The 19,652-nt window shown below is 39.2% G+C and overlaps 1 protein-coding gene across 2 annotated transcripts; it reads right to left on the bottom strand.

Moving 5' to 3' along the window:
• Positions 1-270: 270 nt before the first annotated feature.
• Positions 271-19,619, bottom strand: SLC30A5 (solute carrier family 30 member 5). 2 transcript variants are annotated; one of them, XM_002194934.6, is made up of 16 exons: positions 19,372-19,619; positions 19,078-19,200; positions 16,626-16,692; positions 15,317-15,402; positions 13,852-13,939; positions 13,049-13,136; positions 11,359-11,435; positions 9,365-9,535; positions 8,411-8,699; positions 7,853-8,061; positions 6,678-6,835; positions 5,935-6,064; positions 5,319-5,544; positions 3,742-3,968; positions 1,290-1,418; positions 271-712 (listed from the first exon to the last, which is right to left on the bottom strand). In XM_002194934.6, the coding sequence occupies exons 1-16, from the start codon at positions 19,443-19,445 to the stop codon at positions 542-544; spliced, it is 2,313 nt and encodes a 770-aa protein (XP_002194970.2). In that variant the 5' UTR covers positions 19,446-19,619; the 3' UTR covers positions 271-541. The 2 variants fall into 2 exon arrangements, with proteins under 2 accessions (XP_002194970.2, XP_072777958.1); XM_072921857.1 differs by lacking the exons at positions 11,359-11,435; positions 13,049-13,136; positions 13,852-13,939; positions 15,317-15,402 and having other exon boundaries at positions 19,372-19,613.
• Between the last annotated feature and the right edge of the window lie 33 nt (positions 19,620-19,652).

Below are 19,652 nucleotides of genomic sequence, written 5' to 3'. Positions count from 1 at the left end.
AATCAGATTTGTATGCTGAGTCATAATATAAAAAACTGTATATTTCTAGACTCTAACAAAGTATGCAAAACACAGGACTTGATGTTTTTTAATCCCCATAATAAAGTGATTTTTTCATTCCAAGAGTCTTCAAGCTAGCCTTGAAAGAAGAAAAGTAGTGCCCAGTTGATTGCATTCGAGTATAAACTACTTCTATTTCCCACTGCTAATAAGAAATTAAAATACCGATGTTCCACGCTTTAGAGAAAGTATGGAATATATCTGTGCTCATTTGCAAGTTTCAAGACTTCTGTTTAATAAACACCAAGTATAGTATATAAGATTTCAATTATTTTCACATTTACAGCAGGTACTCAAGTCCTTCTTATTTCCTTTATAAAAGCATCTCAATCCAATTAACAAAGATAGTACACTTACAAAAATTCAAATATATAGTACATTTGTTTCTGTACATGTATGTGCAAGATCTCCCAGCAAAAATACAAATATGGAATCCATCAGCTTGACCATTTACATCTCCTTTGGCAAATACAAATTTGTATCACATGATGTAAGTACCATCTTTGTAGTATTTCATGGATTCTAGCTGCTGAGTCATTGCAAGGACATCCTGAAATCCTGTACTGAGTCCAGACATGTGTTGAAAATAAGCTTCTTTCTCCACTTGGACAGTTAAGTTGTTTACACCAGCATCTTTCAGAATTGCTGTGACCTGAACAGAATGGTACAGTTAACATTAGTACTGCATTTCACATGTATCTCACAGTAACTTGCAGTATGCTGGCTCTGCAATGCTGTAAAAAACCCCCATGTATCATTGTGAAGAATTCAAGTCTCTGGAAAGCAAAGAATAGGTTTAGAGGGTATGGCTTTGCAACTTCTACAAACTTGGTGACTGTCAGGGTTTTGCATAAGGAAATATACATCTTTTTAAGGAAAAGAAAAACCCACGGCAGATAGGTTTTAGACACGTGATTAGCACCCAGATATCCCTACTGTTTATTCCCTGTTTTGCAGGCGGTTTTTACACTTCCCTTTCTTTTCTCAGAGCAGATGTAGCATCACTGTCAGTCAGTGTTTTGGCAGATGTTCTAGCAAGTAACTCTTAACACGACTAATTTCAAGCCAGCAGGCAAGGGGCAGTACAGCATTAGAGACCAGCTCTGAAACAATAATGGAGAGCTATAAAAAACATCATACATGTCAGCCTGAAACTTCAGTCTGTGACCAAAAGGGAGATGCCAAGTAGAAAATGAAGGAATTAAGAGTGTAAAAACCTTGCACTGTACCTGCTGTACAATTCTCTGTTCCATCACATCTGATACCACTTGCACATGTATTGTGCCTGCCACAACAGTTGCAGAGTGACACCAAAAATGAGGATCTCTGTAGGATATAACTCCCTCGATTTTTTGAATCTGTGAAGAAATTTCATTAGCAAAAATTAAGTAATTTTAAACTTGTACATGGCTATTGGTGGATAGTATTTCACAAGGAAACAAAGCTATAGTACAGCAGCTTTCCAACAAAGCTATATTCAGAAATATCTTGAAAGATTACCTTGCTACTACTGTAAAATTATAGAAGGTAAAAGTCAAACCAAATGAAAACCCCAGAAGAATAATGCTAAATAGGATGAGGGAAAAATCCATGATTTAATGAACAGATCACAGGAACATAAATGGACAGACTAATCAGAATACTGGTCCAGCATCTACCAGGGCACTGGTTACCTCACTGTTTAGCAGCTATATTTAGTTATTACTGTTGAACTTTATTAAGAGACATAACTTCCTTTCCATAATACATAATTTTTTTTAAATTGACCTTTGTTCTGGATTGGCTGTCATGGTTTTTCAGAGCAGCTGATAAGGCGCTGTATTTTGGATTTCTGCTTAAAAGCGTTTTGATAATACACCAATGATTTGGCTATTGCTGAACTGTTCAGGCTATTTCTTTTCCATCAGGCAGTTTCAAGGCTTTCTATTTTTCCCGTTACTGTTCAGGAACACACATAATCACGGGATATGATTATATGCAGGTGCTTTATTGAAGAGCTCTGGGAATCAGGGGTACAGACCCAAATCTGACTCTGACATGGCTTTCAAGCTGAACATATTTTATATCCTATTGTTACATAACATACATATTAATTATTAAACTTATATTGTTCTATTGTATACATTGACTTTATTCAAGCATGAGTTTCTTGTGATCTTTCTCAAGCCCCTGACCAGAGTTTTTCATGATTATTCTTACGATTAAACAGTAATTATATTTAATTACTAAACAATCATCACATCTAACAATTATGTAATTTATCATATACTAGCTACACAGATGCAGTTCTAGCAAGTACAAGGCCTACACCAGGGCCTACTAAGCTTAATTTTCCTTCTAACCCCCAAAGCCCCATGATTTTAAAACCCTTTTACTACCACCCCCTTTGCCCTTGCCCTGGTGGGGATGGGCAAGAAGCAGGGAAGTGACACAGCCAGGGCAGCTGACCCAAGCTGTCCAGAGGGATACTGCACACCACGTAACACCTTGCTCAGCAGTATAAACTGGGGTAGAGGATGAAGGTGGGATTTTGGCTTCCAAGGTGACTGCTGTTTGGGGACTGCTTTTTTTTCTTTTTAAAACCGGTCTTCCTTCACCTCTTATACTGCCCCAGGGTTTTTCTGCTTATGCTCCCATCCCACTGGCGGTGGTGGTGATAAAGGAGGGGAGTGAGCAAGTGGCTGTATGAATGCCTGTCTGGCTGCTGGACAGGGTCAACCTAGAGCAAACATACTGTTTTATTGTGATGTAATTTTTAAAACATTTTTCCTATGGTATTTTAATCAACTGGTCTTTGATTGTTCTCAAAAAGTACTTTCTTATTCTCCAGTCTCTCAGAATTACTGTCTTCCCTCATCAAAAAGTGAAACCACACTTTGCATGTCACTTTCCTTTCACTGTGTGACTATATCCCAGACAATTCCCATTTGTTTGTTTCTTTCTCATGCAGACAAGAACACATTTTCCCATCTAGTAACTGACAGGACACCATAAGGATAGTCTTCCTTGAAGCCTCTAGTGATGGCATCCTCAAAGAATTTTTAGTTCATTCTTTTACAGAGAGGAATTCTCCACACTGAGGTCCACATTATGATTCTGGGCAGGAACTTAAAATGAGGCAACAGCAAAGACTAGGTACAGCCTCAAGGCAGATGCCATACTGCACCAGACAGAAAGAGAACAGTCTAGAATGAGAAAATAATTAGAAAAAACAGCTAAAGTTTTGCCATCCCACCTAGTGTGAACCAGTATACCGTTCATGATATGAATAAACCAGAAAACTTGAAATTACAAGCTTGTGATACAATCCTGTACCCTGAATGTTTGTAACAAGTTTAAAAAGGCTGCAGGTTTGGGGAACTGTATATTACTTTCTCAGTACTACAATGTGGTACATTTACCAAACTGTTACCATACTTGTCTGAAATTATGGGCTACCCATAAAACCAAAAAACAGTGGAAGTCTTTTTAGCTGCAAACCAACTTTTATAGTTAGAACTAGTCATCTTGTCACTTCCCTGAAAAATCGATTTTAAACAACTTGAGACATGAAGTTGTCTAAGAAAACAGAAGAAGTTGTCTAAGAAAACAAGCTGATCTGACTGATCAGCTTGAGTTTAATAATCATTAAAAGCAGTTACAGCTTTTTATGTTTGTATACAAAACCATTTATAATTGTACCTTTTCTAAAGCAGCATGCAGATCTTTCTCCTGTTCTGGAGGTATCCTCAACAAAAGCACTTGACAGGCATCTTTCAATAATGGGATAACACTAAGAAAAATCAATGTAGCAATAAAGAGAGAGCAGAGCGGATCAGCTATGAGCCATCCAAATTGCTGAATAAATATTGTGGATACGATAACACCAACACTGCCAAGAGTGTCTGCTAACACATGCAGAAACACACCTAAAACCAAAACAAACAGAGTGATTAACAGTTCTGTCTAAAATGTATATATATGTTCAATAGCAGAAACTTAGTAAGGCTTACTAAGTATCCTCAAGCTAAACAGAGATAAGTCTTTACCTAACCTGGGACAAAATACAGAAAATATTTAGCTCTTATAATGTTTAATTGCAAATTATTGTAAAAAACAATTTTTAATTTATGGGCCAATGATCTAGGTAGGCATCCACAGACTAAAGTATACGTGAATAGTCTTTCAGTTGTTAGTGAGATTTGTACAATATAGCATAATCATTTGACTCTGTATATAAGGACTCATTGATCCCTAACAGAGAGTTAGAAGATCAGTGTACATTGCTCGCTAATGAGGACATACATGAATGTACTGGGTTTTTTTGTATCCAATTTTACAGAAGAATTGTCTTTGTGCTACTGCTATGAATCTTATACTTTCTACTGTTTTAATTTTGAGTTCATTCTCAATGCATACTTAATGGACATAGAAAAATACTCTCCAACCATTGGTAACATAAGTGCTAGTCAGGTGTCAGGATTTTAAAAAGTATTGAAACATGACTTAGGCAGACTAAAAAATTACAGACATGATGAATATGAATAACTAGGATAACCACCTGAGTTAAGACATAAAATAACATATGAAACATGAGACTGTTCACCATATTCTGACAAGCTTACACAGAAAACACCATTTTAAAAGGGTTTTTTTATACACCAGACAGTTGGTGAGTAACTACTTTCTAACTACTAGAAAAAATTCCCTAACTACTAGGGAAAAAATTCTATGCTGAACTTTCACATACAGTGTTCTTCTCAGTTAGCTTCATGATTTCATATTTGAAAGTTTTTCTTTACCACTTTATTTTCTGAATCAGAAATAAAAGCATATCCTATGCTGGTCTGTATTTGTTCTCTTGCTTCTTATCCCCAGCCCAGTGTTTTTATAACCTGCTGTCACATGATTCCTAGAAGCATGGTAACGTCTTTATAGACAGAAACCTTCAACCTTCACTTCCAGTTTGAACTTAGAAACAAGGACTTAAAGCGTTTTGAGGATTGTTTACAGTGACCTTTTTAAATGTTAGTGAGTACTATAGATTACTGCTTTTTATTGTTCCTTATGTATTACATACATATGCACAAAAATATCTCACATTTCTTCAAACTAAATTCATAAATGGCTTGAGCAATTCCTGTATAGTGCATTTAATGCCTGTCAGATCACTGGAGAGCATTTTTAGATTGAGTCATAATACTGCGTGTCTGATCCTGAAAATCTTCAGTCTCCCAGAAATCGCGTACATCACTCATGATTGAACAATCTGTACTTGCCTCTCATGTTGGTGTTCATGCCTCCTCCAGAAGATCCATGGGAATGTCCATGGCTGTGGCCATGGTCACTGTGGGAATGGCCGTGCCCGTGGCTGTGGCTGTGGCCATGGTGAGAATGGCTGTGATCATGTGTGGGACAGCCTCCCCGAGAAGCCCCATGCGAGTGTGCGTGGCTGAAGGCACAGATACCGACAAGGTTTACAATCAGCCCTCCAACAGAGACCGGCTGTGAGAGGGAGAAAAGTCTTTAACTTCACTGCATCCTCACAGTTATTCAAACTTGTTTTCTAGAACGTGGTAACCAAAACCACCATGCATTTACTTAAGGAAAAGTGTGGAAGCCTACAACTTCTCTGGGCAACCTGTTCCAGTTCCTTACCACCTTCACAGTAAAGAATTCCTTCCTAATATCTAATTAATTCCTAACATCTGATCTATACCTGCCCTGCTTCAGTTTGAAGCCATTTCCCCTTGTCCACTAAATACCGTGGCAAAAAATTCCTCTCCAGCTCTCCTGAAGGCTCCCTTTGGGTACTGGAAGGACTATCATCCTGGAGATAAACATCAATTAACCATTAACTGCAAAACTACACTGAAACAGAAGGATAAAACTTACAGTTAGCATGTTTGTATCTATATCTGGAGGATCTACCAGTCTTGCCACTGATTCCATGAAGACAAAGAAAGCAATCACCATCAGAAAGAGGCCATTAATAAATCCAGAGAGAATTTCTACACGTCCATACCTGAAAGTAAACATATATACATTTGAGAGTGAAGAATGGGTACTCTGAACCACTGTCAAAGTTCTTAAATAAGTTGTAATTCTTTCAATACAGCATTAGGATTGCTGTGGTTTTTTTCCTCAATGTCACATAACCATGCCTCAATTTCTGAGTTATTTTCTTCTGATCAAGAGGTGGCCAGTTTCCAACTGTCTAAACTCCATTATAATAAAACAATGTAGAAGTATTCTCTTATATATACTAACCATTCAGGGCTTCAAACTTCTAAACTGCTATGCAAACATATGAAGCTTAATTATATCAGCCGAATCTAAATCTTCATATGAATACTGGTTTTTAATGCAGATTTCTGTTTGACATAAGTGCCTAGCATGAGGCAATTTCTAAAGAATATTCACAGTGATAGAAGGTTTTATTTGTAGAGATAAATGAAAGTTGCATTTTTTGCACAGGTAGGAAGAGGATAACATGAGCACAAATGGAAGAGAAGAGACACAGCAAAAATCATACAGAAGCATGCATTATTAAAATATCCCATACATATCAGAACACTTTGAAAATGAGCAAGGAGAGTTACGTTTCAAATAGTCCTTAAAGAACCCAAGATACATACCCATATGAAAATATACGAGTTGCTTTCCACCTTGTCATCAGAGCTGCAAAAAGCCCCATCACTAACGCAGAGCAATCAAAAAGCATGTGAAATCCATCAGAAATAAGACCAAGGCTATTGGTCCATACTCCATAAAAAAGCTCCACAAAAGTGAAAGCCTAAAACAAAATAGAGTTTGAATTTTTCCTTAAATATTAACTTGTGTATTAATGTTTTGGTGGATAGAAGGGTATTGTTTTCACAGAACACTCAATATTTTTCTAAGATATTGTTCTAAGTATTTCTAGACCATTTTTTCTCTCCTCCAATGAAATACATAATGCACTCCAAGTCTATAAAGAGACATTTTTGAATCTACTCTCCTTTCAGACTCACACATAAAAAACAACTCTTTATAGGAGTAAATTTTTTGTTTTGAATTTTAAACTGACATTCTGCAGACAAAATTCTAAGCATTTTATCATGAAAAATGCAAGGGCTCTGCTCTGATACATTATTAGTGTAAAAAGTTATGCTGTCTATCAATCTGTTAAAGCCAACATTTTTTTCACTAGTAAATTGACTGTTTAAATCTCAGGAATTGGCTCTGAGAAAGCCTCACAAGGAAATATTTTTAATACATACATTTACCCTGTACATTTTACTATTATTAATCCATCTGCTTAAAACGTTTTTTCCAATCTTTCATATTCCACAATGAAATTCCTTACAGTTAACACAGATACTTCAAGCTTCTCCCCTTACTTTCCTGAAGATCTTTGCAAATGAGGTTCTATCAGTTTTGCTTACTGCATCATCTTTTCTTATTCAAGAAAGAGAGAAGCTAAAAATAAAACTAGCCTGCTCCAATATGACACTAATCAATCCCACACCTTCTTGTCCCCATCTGTATCAGTTTCACTGAGGGCTTATCAGTTTCACCTTATCTGCTGGCAACATTGAGGTATCTCAACCTTAAACAGACTATCATACAAGTATTCAGTTACTGGTGTAACCCTTACACATAGACCCAGAGCTGCACTGTAAGAACAAATCAGTGACCATTATTTAAATTGCCCTGTCAAAGGTCACTTTCAAACAAATCAGTTATAGGAATCTTCTAAAGAGTATCTCTTCTTTCTTTATTACATATGCACAATTGTGATTGGGTTTGAAGAAAAAAACCATGCACTTACCAGATTTAGGCACAAGAAGTAGAAGATCTGCCGAGAATCATACTCCTCAAGGATTTGTTTCAGTGACTCCTTAATAAACCGGGGCAATGACTGGGAGCTTTGCTGTAATGCATCACCCATGAAGTTATAGAGCGGAGTGCCTTCAGGGGAATAGCCTATAAGGGTACCCTTCTGCCCTTTCCTGGAGGGGGAGGACAGGATATTGGCAGCTGCAAGGAAAGTATTGAAGTTTTTGTTGCTGTTTCTAAGCTTCACAGCTATTTTATAGTGTTTAATCAGCAAAGTTTACATGAAATTTTCAGGCAGCAAATTGATTGACAACTTCATCTTGAGGTTTATTATTGGATTTCATTACTGTATGAAATTAGATCACATTCAAACAGATCGCATTCATTTTTTTTCTGTAGACAGACAATGGAAGAGAGAAAAGCTACAGCTGCCTTATTCAAAAGAATCCATAAAAGCTCGTCCAAAAGAATTCTGCACACCTCAATTTTCTTATTGGCTTCCCAGTCACACAGACCACAGATTTACTATAGTTTAGACAAGAATACTTACATAAAACAAAGAAGACAGCACTCACTACCACCCCTCCAGAAAGGACATGCTCTGTGCTTTCATGGTGTGGTGGCCTGTTCATAGCTCGAAGCTGGTCTGTTATTGGATGTGTCCAAAAGTTTCCAAAAAGCAGTGCACTAATGAAAATAAGAAGGGATCCATATCGAGCACACGTGGAAGCTTCCATCTTCACAGAGCATATGGATTCGACGTAAAAATCCAGGATCACCACAAAGAAGATGACTGTTATGAAAGGCATGATGAGAGAAGACCAAGACTCTACTTTACTCTGCAACAAAAAAAAACAAAAAAAAACAAAAAAAAAAAAAAAAAAAAAAATTCAAACATGACTGCTCACCAGAAGAGTGATTGTATTTATAGCATTAAATGTAGTTCACTTGAATTACAAGTGTTTTCACTAATCCATAAAACATAAATATTGTTATACTTTCAATTTATCACATAAACACCTAATTCCAGATATAAAAAGAGACATATATCTAAAATGCAGTGAAGCACTTTATTTTAAATACTTTCATGTTTGTGAAAGGAATTTCATATACAATGCCATGGTTGCAATGGCCTACTCTCCCTATGCACGCAAGCATAATGAGCATTTTTTAAAATCACAATAAATTATCTACTTCTTAGGGATAAAAGAGCACTGTATTTATAAAGTCATTAACACTTGTGCAATGTTAGTAGATGAACCCAAGATATAGTATCTTGGGTGAGCTAGAAGATGAAACACAGTTATTATACAAAACAGGAAATTAAAGTATCACACAGTTAAAAAACAAATATAGAAGAAAAGCATAATGGAAATTTCAAACAAAGCTTACTACAAAAATCAAGACAGCAACACTGGTAATTTTAAAGATAATTTAAAGGAAAGATTTAAATTGCCATTCACAAGCATTAAAAAAAGATTTAGATTTGTACTTAGTATCTTACCTCTGTTGTCAGAGAGAGAACAATAACCCATGGGCACAAGAGAAGGACGGAAACAAGATGAGACAAAGCTTGAAGACGCTTGGCTCCACCTACATCTACAGAGAGTTTTCGGGATGCCATGTGAAAACCAACCTTGCAGCACAATGCCAGTACCAGAAGAAGTACTCCACCCTGGAAACATAACTAGATTCCATTAGCATTTCTTACATACCAAAAACCTCACTCCAAACACATTGATACTTACAAGGAGAAAATATTAATGTGTTTTTCTTAACCTGGAAAGAAAAGCCAAAACTAGGATATTTACTGTAATTTTTACTCTAGCTACAAACAGTAACACAGCATACACAGTTGTGCCTTAGCACCGTTCACAACAGCCTGAGCTGAATTTTAAAACTCTCAACAGTGTTAATTGGCATACACCAGCAGCAAAATTGTAGCAAAAAGCATCTGAGGAAGAAGGAACAATCACTCAAAGTTTTCCCATCTTCCATTATTAAAAGTGTGTTGAAAGCATCCATAAATCCCCAAAGACTTATATCATATTCTTCTCTAGACCCTCCATAACCTTTTCATCCACTTACCTTTGAACACAATCTATTTCTTCACAATATACTCTTTCAAAATTTTTCTTTAAATGAATTATAAGATACACAGCACCTCATCTCCCTTATATCACTCTTGCTTTTTAGTATCATTATCCAGGCTAATATTTGATTTATTTTTATAATAATACATTTTCAGCTGCTCCATATTTTTTCCTGTTTTAGTCCTCAATTAAGCCACTTTAGCAAGACTAAGCTAACACAACTCAATCAGCCAGTTCAACCCCATACAGTCAGATTATGACATTAAGCTATTCATATCACCAATTACCATGGGACTATCTTACTGAGAAGTATCAGAATCTGTGTCTTCAAATACAAGTATAATGTAAAGACTAGGGAAAGCTAAAGATACAGAAACAAAACACAGGCCCCAAAAGTGAGTAAGTAGTGGTTTGTAGGCAAAACCCTGTAAACACCCAGAACACTGATGACAGAATATTTAATGGTTGTGGGAATCCAGGGCTTCCCTCTGGCAGCCTTGGAGGGCCTGGGACCCTGGCAGGGGGTCAGGAACCCCCCTGTACAGAGCCCCCAGAGACACTGTCTGTGATCTCTGTCCATGGAAAAGAGTTTTCAATCTTACAGGATGAATTACAAGCTCTGAGTGTTTGATATGAGTAATAATTAAGTGTGGCACGGGTGCAAAAGTAAAATTTTAGGATTCTAGATTAGGGGTTCAAAGGGGACAAGATGGAGGAAATTGGGTGTGTCTTGTCCTTTTTCTCCTTCTTCATGCCCTCCGTGTTTCACTGTAGTGTTGGCATTTTTCTATTGGTTTAGACTGGGGACACGCTGTCCAACGTAGGTGACAGATATTGGCACTTTATTGTAAATATAGCACACGTAATTTCTGGTATATAATGTTTGTACCATCCCACTGAGGGGCAGAGCCCCACACGCTGCCCTGCAGGACAGACCTGCATTGAGGCAGCAGAACATGTTAGAGATAAACAGAATAAACAACCTTGAAACCAGCACAAATGAATTATGGCTTCTTCTTTGGCAACAGGGCAAAAAGACAGAGACTTTTTACAATGTTGGAATCATCAATACCTCAGATTCTGACACATGGTAATTCTAATGAGACTTGTTAGGCTACACATTACATACATTATGACAAGCTAAGTTCTTATCAGCTATAGAGGTTGAATAGCGTCCAGTTTGGCTTGCTGTATTGAACCTCTTCATACTTATTTTGCATCATATTAATATTCATTTTGCATTATATTCATTTTGCATCAGTGTGCAAAAATTACAGTACTAGGTCAGTTCCAATATGGGGTGGGGATGTTCAACCTTCTAGTTTTGATTCAGGCTCGGATTAGCTGTGATCTAGTTAAATTCTTACCTTCAAAACTTAAAGATTGTAAAATACATGTTATTTACCTTGTGATCTGCAACACCCAGAAAAGCAATGATTGTATACAGAACATGAGTAAGAGCACTGTCGTGATGCCCCTCAGCTAAATAAAAAATTAAGGAAGAGTTTCATTAGATTTTTTTTTTAACCAAGAACACGAACAGGCAAAGGTAGCGGAACACAGAAAGCAGAGCAAGCAAACTGAGTTTTATGGTGTGTTGGCATGTGCAGGATAATCAGAGATCAGGCCCAGCCATCAGTATGGGTTTGTGCAAGGCAGGTCCTGACTGACCAACCTGATGTGCTATGGTGAAAGTGACCTGCCTAGTGAATGAAGGAAAAGCTGTGGGTGCATGGACTTCAGGGCTGGACACCATTTGTGTTGGGCACCATTTCCTACATGATCTTCCCAGAGAAACCAGCTGCTCCTGGCTTGGGCAGTTACACTGTTCACTGGGTAAAAAACTGCCTGGATGGGGGGGCCCAGAGAGTGGTGGTGAGCAGAGTTACATCCAGCTGGTGTTTAGTCACCACTGCTGTTTCCCAGGGCTTGGAACTGGGACCAGTCCTGTTTAGTGTCTTCATCAATGATCTCATGGAGTGAGCCTCAGGCAGCGTGCAGGTGACACCAAAACACCAAAATGGAGTGCTGATCTGCTGGAGGGCAGGAAGGCTCTGCAGAGGGATCTGGGCAGGCTGGATCATGGCCTGAGGCCAATGGTGTGAGGTACAACAAGGCCCAGTGCTGGTCCTGCCCTTGGATCACAACAACCCCAGGCAGCTCCACAGGCTGGGGCAAAGTGGCTGGAAAGCTGCCAAGTGAAAAGGACCTGGGAGTGGCTGAACATAAGCCAGTGAAAGCCCAGTGTGACCAGCAGGAGGAGGGCAATTATTGTTTCCCTGTAGCAGACACTGGTGAGGCCACACCTCAAATCCTGTGTTTAGTTTTGAGCCCCTAAGTACAAGAAGACACTGTAGTGCTGAGGTGTGTTCAGAGAAGGGCAGCAGAGCTGGGGAGCACTTCTAAGGAGCAGCTGATGGAGGTGGGGGTGTTTAGTTGGGGGTGTTTAGTCTGAAGAAAAGGAGGCTCAGGGCAGATCTTATCACATTCTGCAACAATCTGACAGCATGTTGAACTCAGGTAGGGGTCAGTTTTTTCCTGACAGGACAAGAAAAAATGGTCATAAGTCACATCAGGTATTTGTATTGAGCACACTGAGTATTAGGAAGAATTATCAGGCATTGAAACACGCTGCCCAAGGAAGTGGCTGAATGAACATCCCTGGTGGTGGCTCTTAAAAGACATACAGATGCAGCTCTTCGGGATGTGATTTAGTGATGGGCTTGGCAGTGCTGGGTGAACAGTTGGACTTGATCATCTTAAGGTGCCTTCCAACCCAGGCCATTCCCATTACTCTGTTTTATGACTCTACTCACTGAAAACTAAGTAAATTCATCAATAAGGTTCCAGAATACACCATTTACATAATTCCATGTTCTTATTCTTCCTTTGGAAAGTTTACTTTCACCTTGTTTGTTTTTACTACCCATCTGCAGATGTACTACCTTTTGTCAGTACACTATGATGAGATTATCAATTGAAAACTAACTTCAAAATCACTTCTAATTATAATTTAATTCACTACACTCAATTTCACATTTTTTCTGCTCCAGTACTAAGAGTCACTTGCTCTTTCACATAACAAGAAAGGATACGATGTTCTGCTATTTTAGCCATGAGGTCATCATTATCAAAAAGTAGTAAGCAGATGATAGCTATGATGAAAAATGCAGCACCTCTTGTCTGTAAAATAAGCCCAAACAAAAAGTAAACAACCAAACAACAAAAACCCCCAAGTATTTCTAAACTGCTACAACAGATTACTGCAAAAAGATCCATGAGATTGGTTCTTTCCTTCCCTGGTTCCTGATCAATGTAAATGTACTTCAGTAAGAAAACCACTAAAGAAATCCCTATTATTTTTAAGAAAGTGACCTTGACAATGTAATTCCACATTTTTTCTGGTTTACAGACTTATCAGATAACTCAGGACATATCACCACTGCAGCAAGCTAGATACTAGCATCTTACGAACTTTAAATGCAATTACTTTCTTCATGATGTCTTTCTGCCTGCCAGAATGCACTGTTACTTCAGCCTGATGATTTAGTATTTTGTAGCATCAATGAGCTACAAACAGGATCTGTACAAACTGCAGATTTTGTCTTACAGGACCTAAAGGCTAAAGAACTATGCAAAGACTATGAGAAAGAACAGCTCTAAAGTTCTTTTGTCAGGAAAGGACAGATGTAGCTATGAAATCCCAGCTCCCAGAGCTTTCATCACCCAGACTTTAACCACTGCAAGTAGTACATCTTACAATTTTACCACTAATTAAACTAAAAAAGTGCATTTTCTATGAACATGGATCCAAACCACAGTTTGTTCAAGGTAAAGAAGTACTTGAATTTATAAGATATAGTATGTTTTACATTTGGTAAAAGAGATTTTTAAATACCTTTGCTGGTCCTCCACCTGAGCTTGTGAACAAGACACTAAGGAATGACAGCACAACCACATCACTGTGCTCAAACAGTAATAATGTCCTATAAAAAAATGTAATACTCAATTTACAATGAATTTACCTCAGAACCTTGATATACACTATTTCAGCGAAAATTAGTGACACAACAAAAATTCATCCTAACAGCAGGTTTAAACAATTCAAAAGAAAAAACACAAATCAATTTGCCTTCACCAGCAATAGATCTAGCTGCAGACAACTATACATGTTACAAAACAGGAACTTCCTACTTCAAGTAACAGATTAAAATTATTCATTTATGGATAACTTTTTATTGTATTTTCTTCTAGCAACACAAGATACCAACTTGCCCAAGATGGAATTATTATTCCCACTGCAATACCGCCTCTAAACCAATTTCTGCTCCCAGAGAAAAAAAATTGTCCTGTTTTGTACTACTGTGTCCTATTCATTGAGATGCTGATGGCCTAGTAACTTATGCCACCTCAAAATCTCTTAATGGCTGAAAATAAAAAATTCTAACTTCCATGCTACATCCTTCAGACAGCAGAGGCTAACTACCAAACTATATTGACAGCTTTCTTGAGCAGAACATGAAAGCAATTATTGCTCTCAAAAACGTCCTCTCAAATGCTTTTGCAATCCTCTGCATAGCAATACAACATGATTTAACCCATGGTTCTGTTTGGGAAGATTGCCAGCATCCAGAAAGACATAAGAGTATTAACTACATTAATATAATTAATCACAGTATTATTACTCTTAGGTATGCCTTCTCCTATGTAGATGATAAGAATTCACCTTCATAAAATATATCATTTAAGGCTTTACTTTCCTCTCTAGAGTAAAACATGCTTTCCAATATATTAACCTTCATTTTTGGAAGTCTGGCTAATCTTTCATAGTTACTCAGTCAGTAGTACTAACACACTGCACAAATGGTTTTAGCTGTATATGCACTAATGTAAACCCAATTTCAACACAGAGCACACAGCCAACCAGATAAAGAAGTACTCTGCAACAATTGCAGAAACTGATTCTAGTCACCTGTCACAGGAATACCAGCTGCCACCATTAGCCAACAAGCCATGAACTCCAAACAGGTAAACACACAGTTGGCACTACATTAATGAGAGCAAGGAAGCAATAAAAACTGCACTAAGTGACCCTTATGTATCACTCACATCAAGTCTTTAGGCACTATCATGAATTTCACTGGAATCTCATAAAATAGTTCTTCTGGTAGAAGAAATTTACCAGTTCCACAGAAAGTATATGTACTTTTTCACAAGCACTCAAGATTTCACAGGAAAATTCCTAAGTCTTTGCATCAAAGACTTTTTGCCTTCTGTCTGTCAGACAGAAGGCCAAAAGCAAAGGAGCGAGATAGGGAGGGATCACAGAAGAAAACCAGTATTTACAGTAGATATGTATTTACCTCAGTGGTCCACAAAGAGTAAGGCCAAAAAACCACAAGAGTGAAATGATACATCCAACAACAGCATGCTTAAAAATTTTGATCCACTACAAAAGAAAGATATTTCATTAGTATTTTCTCCAGAGTTTCAGAATAAACACTCTATTACTAGCATTGTTTTAGCACAATAGTTGTAGAAATTGAGGGAGAACACGTGCTTTACAAGTTCTATAAAAATAATTTAAAGTATAATTATCTTCTTAGATACTTTGCCAGGCAACTAGGATTTATTTGGACATACTAAAAACTGGATTTTTTTTCTACTGCAGTAGTAAATTCTGTAATATTGTCTGAGTTCTCTTCAACAAAAAGCTTGAAAATGGTTGAAAAAAATCAAGTCCGTTTACCTATTTTGTAATCTGTTGTATATACTGGATAAACAGAAAAAGAACTAGATAAAATGTACAAATTGAGGCTAAGACATTATGTCTACAAATATTTATGTGTGTGTTATATTCCTTCTTCAGGAAGCAGGCTGCAATTCAGATATTCAATACTTTATTAACTTCAGATGCAAGTGTTAGAAGAAATTAATCCTGGAAATATGGTAAACAAGGTGAAGAACCTACAAAAAACAAAACACCTTCAAAATCCAGAATTTGAAATATTTTACCAAAAGCAAAACCATACATGGACAGATTTTTCTGAACTCAAATCAAAGATGCCATTTATTCCTGTTCGCAATTTTAAAATTCTGCTATATGCATCTAGTCATGAAAGCAGTTGACACAAGGAACTCTTTGAGGCTATCCTTCAGATTCTTGTCTACTTAGTGCATGCACTGGATCAAGTTTTTGCGCACACAGTTACATAAACCCAAGATGAATATGAAGCAGGTGAAGAAAATTTATTTCTTACAAAGCAGGGATACTGTGAAATCACAAGGTCTGATGGCCATTATCACATGCAGACGGGACTCTTCTGTTCTGAGTGACAAGACTGGAGCATTTTCACATTTTGGCAGAAATTCCCTAACTGCCCAGGTCACCTAAGTAAACTGAGCTCTTTTTGAAAATCCACTCTTTACAGCAGATTCTGGCTTGGCAATAAGGACCAGCCTTTTCTCTCAAAAGAAGCTGACCAAAGCTAAGAATGCTGAATGTTTCAGCCCACAAGACATTGCATTAGTTGTATATCTCTGTATACCTCTAGAACTCGTAACCACATCTTCTAAGTGGAGTAATCTTTGTTCACCTTTCAATTTTGGCAAGAGCCATATTACCAAGAATATTTACAAAGATGTGAGTCACTCCTACTTATGTCAACTCACCTGACGCTTGGTTACCACTTTTCCAGAAGAAAATGGTTTTTGAAACAAAACCATAAAAATAGCAGACCTGTCAAAAGGAGATTAGTTTATTAGCAGTCAGTTTTTCATTCAAACCAGATCTAAACAACTAGGTTTCTCATATCTGGCTCAGTTTACAAAATGGCTTCCTCTACATTTTATCCATTAACAGGCCACACTGACAACCATCACTGGTTTTATTTTCCCTGATGAATTACCAGCATCAGTTACCAGTACTACAGTGATGAAAAGTAAACTTCAGTTTTGGTCAGCTTCAAATGCCAGTTCTTGAGAGAATAGTTAATGATAAATCAACTTGTGATTTACAAAAATCAAAATAACTGACCTCAGAAGTTTTGAAGAGAAATAATACACTGGTTTTTATTAGGAACACAGGTATACAAAAAGGCTTAATCATATATAGAATGCTGAATATACAGTTCTGTAGGAATAGAAGACACAGCACACTTCTTCAAGTGGGATCAAAAGTGATGGGCAAAAAAACCTATGCACTAGAGAACAATGCACTAGAGAAGTCCATAAATGTAAATGAATAAAAGGAAAAAATGTAATTCCAGATGTTCCAACTTTATCAATTTTATTACAGAAATGCTCTTGCATATCTCATCTGGCAAATATTAAGCAGGATTTTGTCTGCAAAGATTGGTTCTGTGTATTTGCTATCAGTTTTCATACCTCAACCCTTAATCTGGGAAAAACAGCAGCTGAATCCAACAAGAATTTCAGGAATACAAACTATAAAGAAGAAAGCTTATCTTCTACACCCTTGTTAACAAAATTTGGACATGCCAGAGTGTCCTAGTTTCAGCTTGGACTGAGATAAATTTTTCTCAGTAGCTGCTTCTCCAGTGCTACTGCTAGTGCAGTGCTGTTTTGGATTCAGTGTGAGAACAATGCTGGTAACACAGTTTTGGCAGTTCCTTAGTGCCACTTATCCGAAGTAAAGGACTTCAGGGTTTCTGCCAGCAAGCACGCGCACAACAAGTTGGGAGGCAGCATGGCCAGGAGACCTGGCCTGAACAGGCCAAAGGGCTGTTCCATATCATAAATACCATGTACTCAGAATATAAACTGGGGGAGCAACCCACATGGGGTCTGGGGTCTGACTGTGGTTTGGGGATGGGCTGGGTATCATAATTGTGTGTTGAGCTGTTGCATTGTGCATCACTTCCTTTTATTACTATATTTTGCTTACTAACTTACTAATAATTTATTAACTTATTAATTTCAATTATTCAGCTCTTCTTATCACAACTCATGAATTTTATTTTTTGTTTTCCTCCTGATTCTCCCCCCCAGCCCCCTGGTGTGGGGGAAGGTGAGAGCACATTTGTGTGAACTGGATTGCCAGCTGGAGCAACAGTCACACCATGACCAACATCCCTGTCAGCACTGTCAGAACAGACCCAACTTTGAAGTTGGAAAAACACTGAAGTTTCTCGACAGCAGAAAGGCCTTGCAGAGACATGTGAAAAGACCAGAAAACTGGACAACTGTCAATGATAAATGAGCAAGTGCTGATTCTCCATCAGTGGATGGGTGACCCTACTTGTATGCACAAAGTCAGGGCACAAAAGGCTGGGTGGCAGTCCCACAGAAAGAAATCTGGAGGTCTGGGTTGATGGAAAGCTGAATATGGGTCAACAAAAAGGATCAGCTGTATCCTGGGGTGCATTTGCATTCAAGCACAGCATCACCAGCTGCTCAAGGAAGGTGATTGGCCTGCTCTGCAGTGCACTAATGGGGCCTCAGCCAGGTCCTGCATGCAGTTTCAGGTGCCTCTGTATCAGAAGGACATAAAACTGTTAGACTGCATCTGCGGGACGCAGCCAAGATGGTGTAAGGTCTCAAGAGCAAGAAGAGCATCTAAGGTTGCTTGGTTTGCTCAGCTTAGAGAAGGCTGAGGGGTGACCTCATGGCACCTTCTTCAGTGGAGGGACGGGGAGGAGGAGATGTTAATGGTGACCAGTGACAGGGCATGAGACGGAATGAAACTGCATCAGGGTAAATTCACACTGTGCATTATGGAAAGGTTCTTCACTACGTGGGTGGCCAGCCACCGTAACTGGCTCCTCAGGAGGCTCACAGCTCCAAACCTGTCAGAGCTCAAGCAGTATCTGGAGAACACTCTTGATCATATGTTTCAGTTTCAGGCAGTTGTGTGAGGAGCAGAGAGCTGGACTCAATGGACCTTATGGGTCATTTCCAATTTGAGATATTGCAAGACACTGAAATTACAGTGAACAGAAATGTAAAGCAAAAACACTGCTATGAACAGAGAAGTTCTTGGATTCATTATTATGCCTTCTCTTCTTCAAGTAAACGATAACAACATAATAACAAGCTCGACGCTGTCAAAGAACACCCAAAGTATTACACGTGGGGGACAAGGCTCCACCCGCTGCACACTCACCCCAGCTGCACTACGAAGATAAACTGCACGAGGTGGACCGCTTTCAGAAGATCATAGGATTCAAACAGCCCCACGGCTTTCAGAACCTTGGCGAAGCACAGCAGCACGATGTACCGAGTCAGCCTGCAGAAGGAGAGAGGCCGGTTCGCACCTGCCGCGCTGCCACCCGGGCCCGGGCCGGGCCCCACTCCCGGCAGGGCGGGGAGCGGTGCCCGCTGCCCCCCTGAGGAAGGGACGGACGGGCCGCCCGCAGAGCGGGGCCGGCAGAGCGGCCGCTCCCCCCGCCGCCGTTACCGGGCGCTGGGCACATCCACCGGCCCCAGCGCGCCGCCGCCGGCCAGGGCCTGCCCGCCGTAGGGCTGCTCCATGGCGGGACGGAGGGAGCAGCTCCGGCGGGGAACGGCTGCGAGCGCTCAGGAGGAGCTGAGGCACGGCCTGCCTGCCCTGCGCCGGGAGCGCCGCATCGCCCGCGGGCAGCGCGGCCGGGCGGGAACGAGGGGAACGGGGAACGGGAAATACGTGAGGCAGAGCTGCCGCCGCGCGCCTGCGCGGGAGCAGTGCGCAGGCGCGGCGCG

Source organism: Taeniopygia guttata, chromosome Z (assembly GCF_048771995.1).
Source record: "Taeniopygia guttata chromosome Z, bTaeGut7.mat, whole genome shotgun sequence".
Classification (NCBI taxonomy): domain Eukaryota; kingdom Metazoa; phylum Chordata; class Aves; order Passeriformes; family Estrildidae; genus Taeniopygia; species Taeniopygia guttata.
Note: the sequence above shows the minus strand (reverse complement) of the source record. Positions and strands in the feature narration are given on the sequence as shown.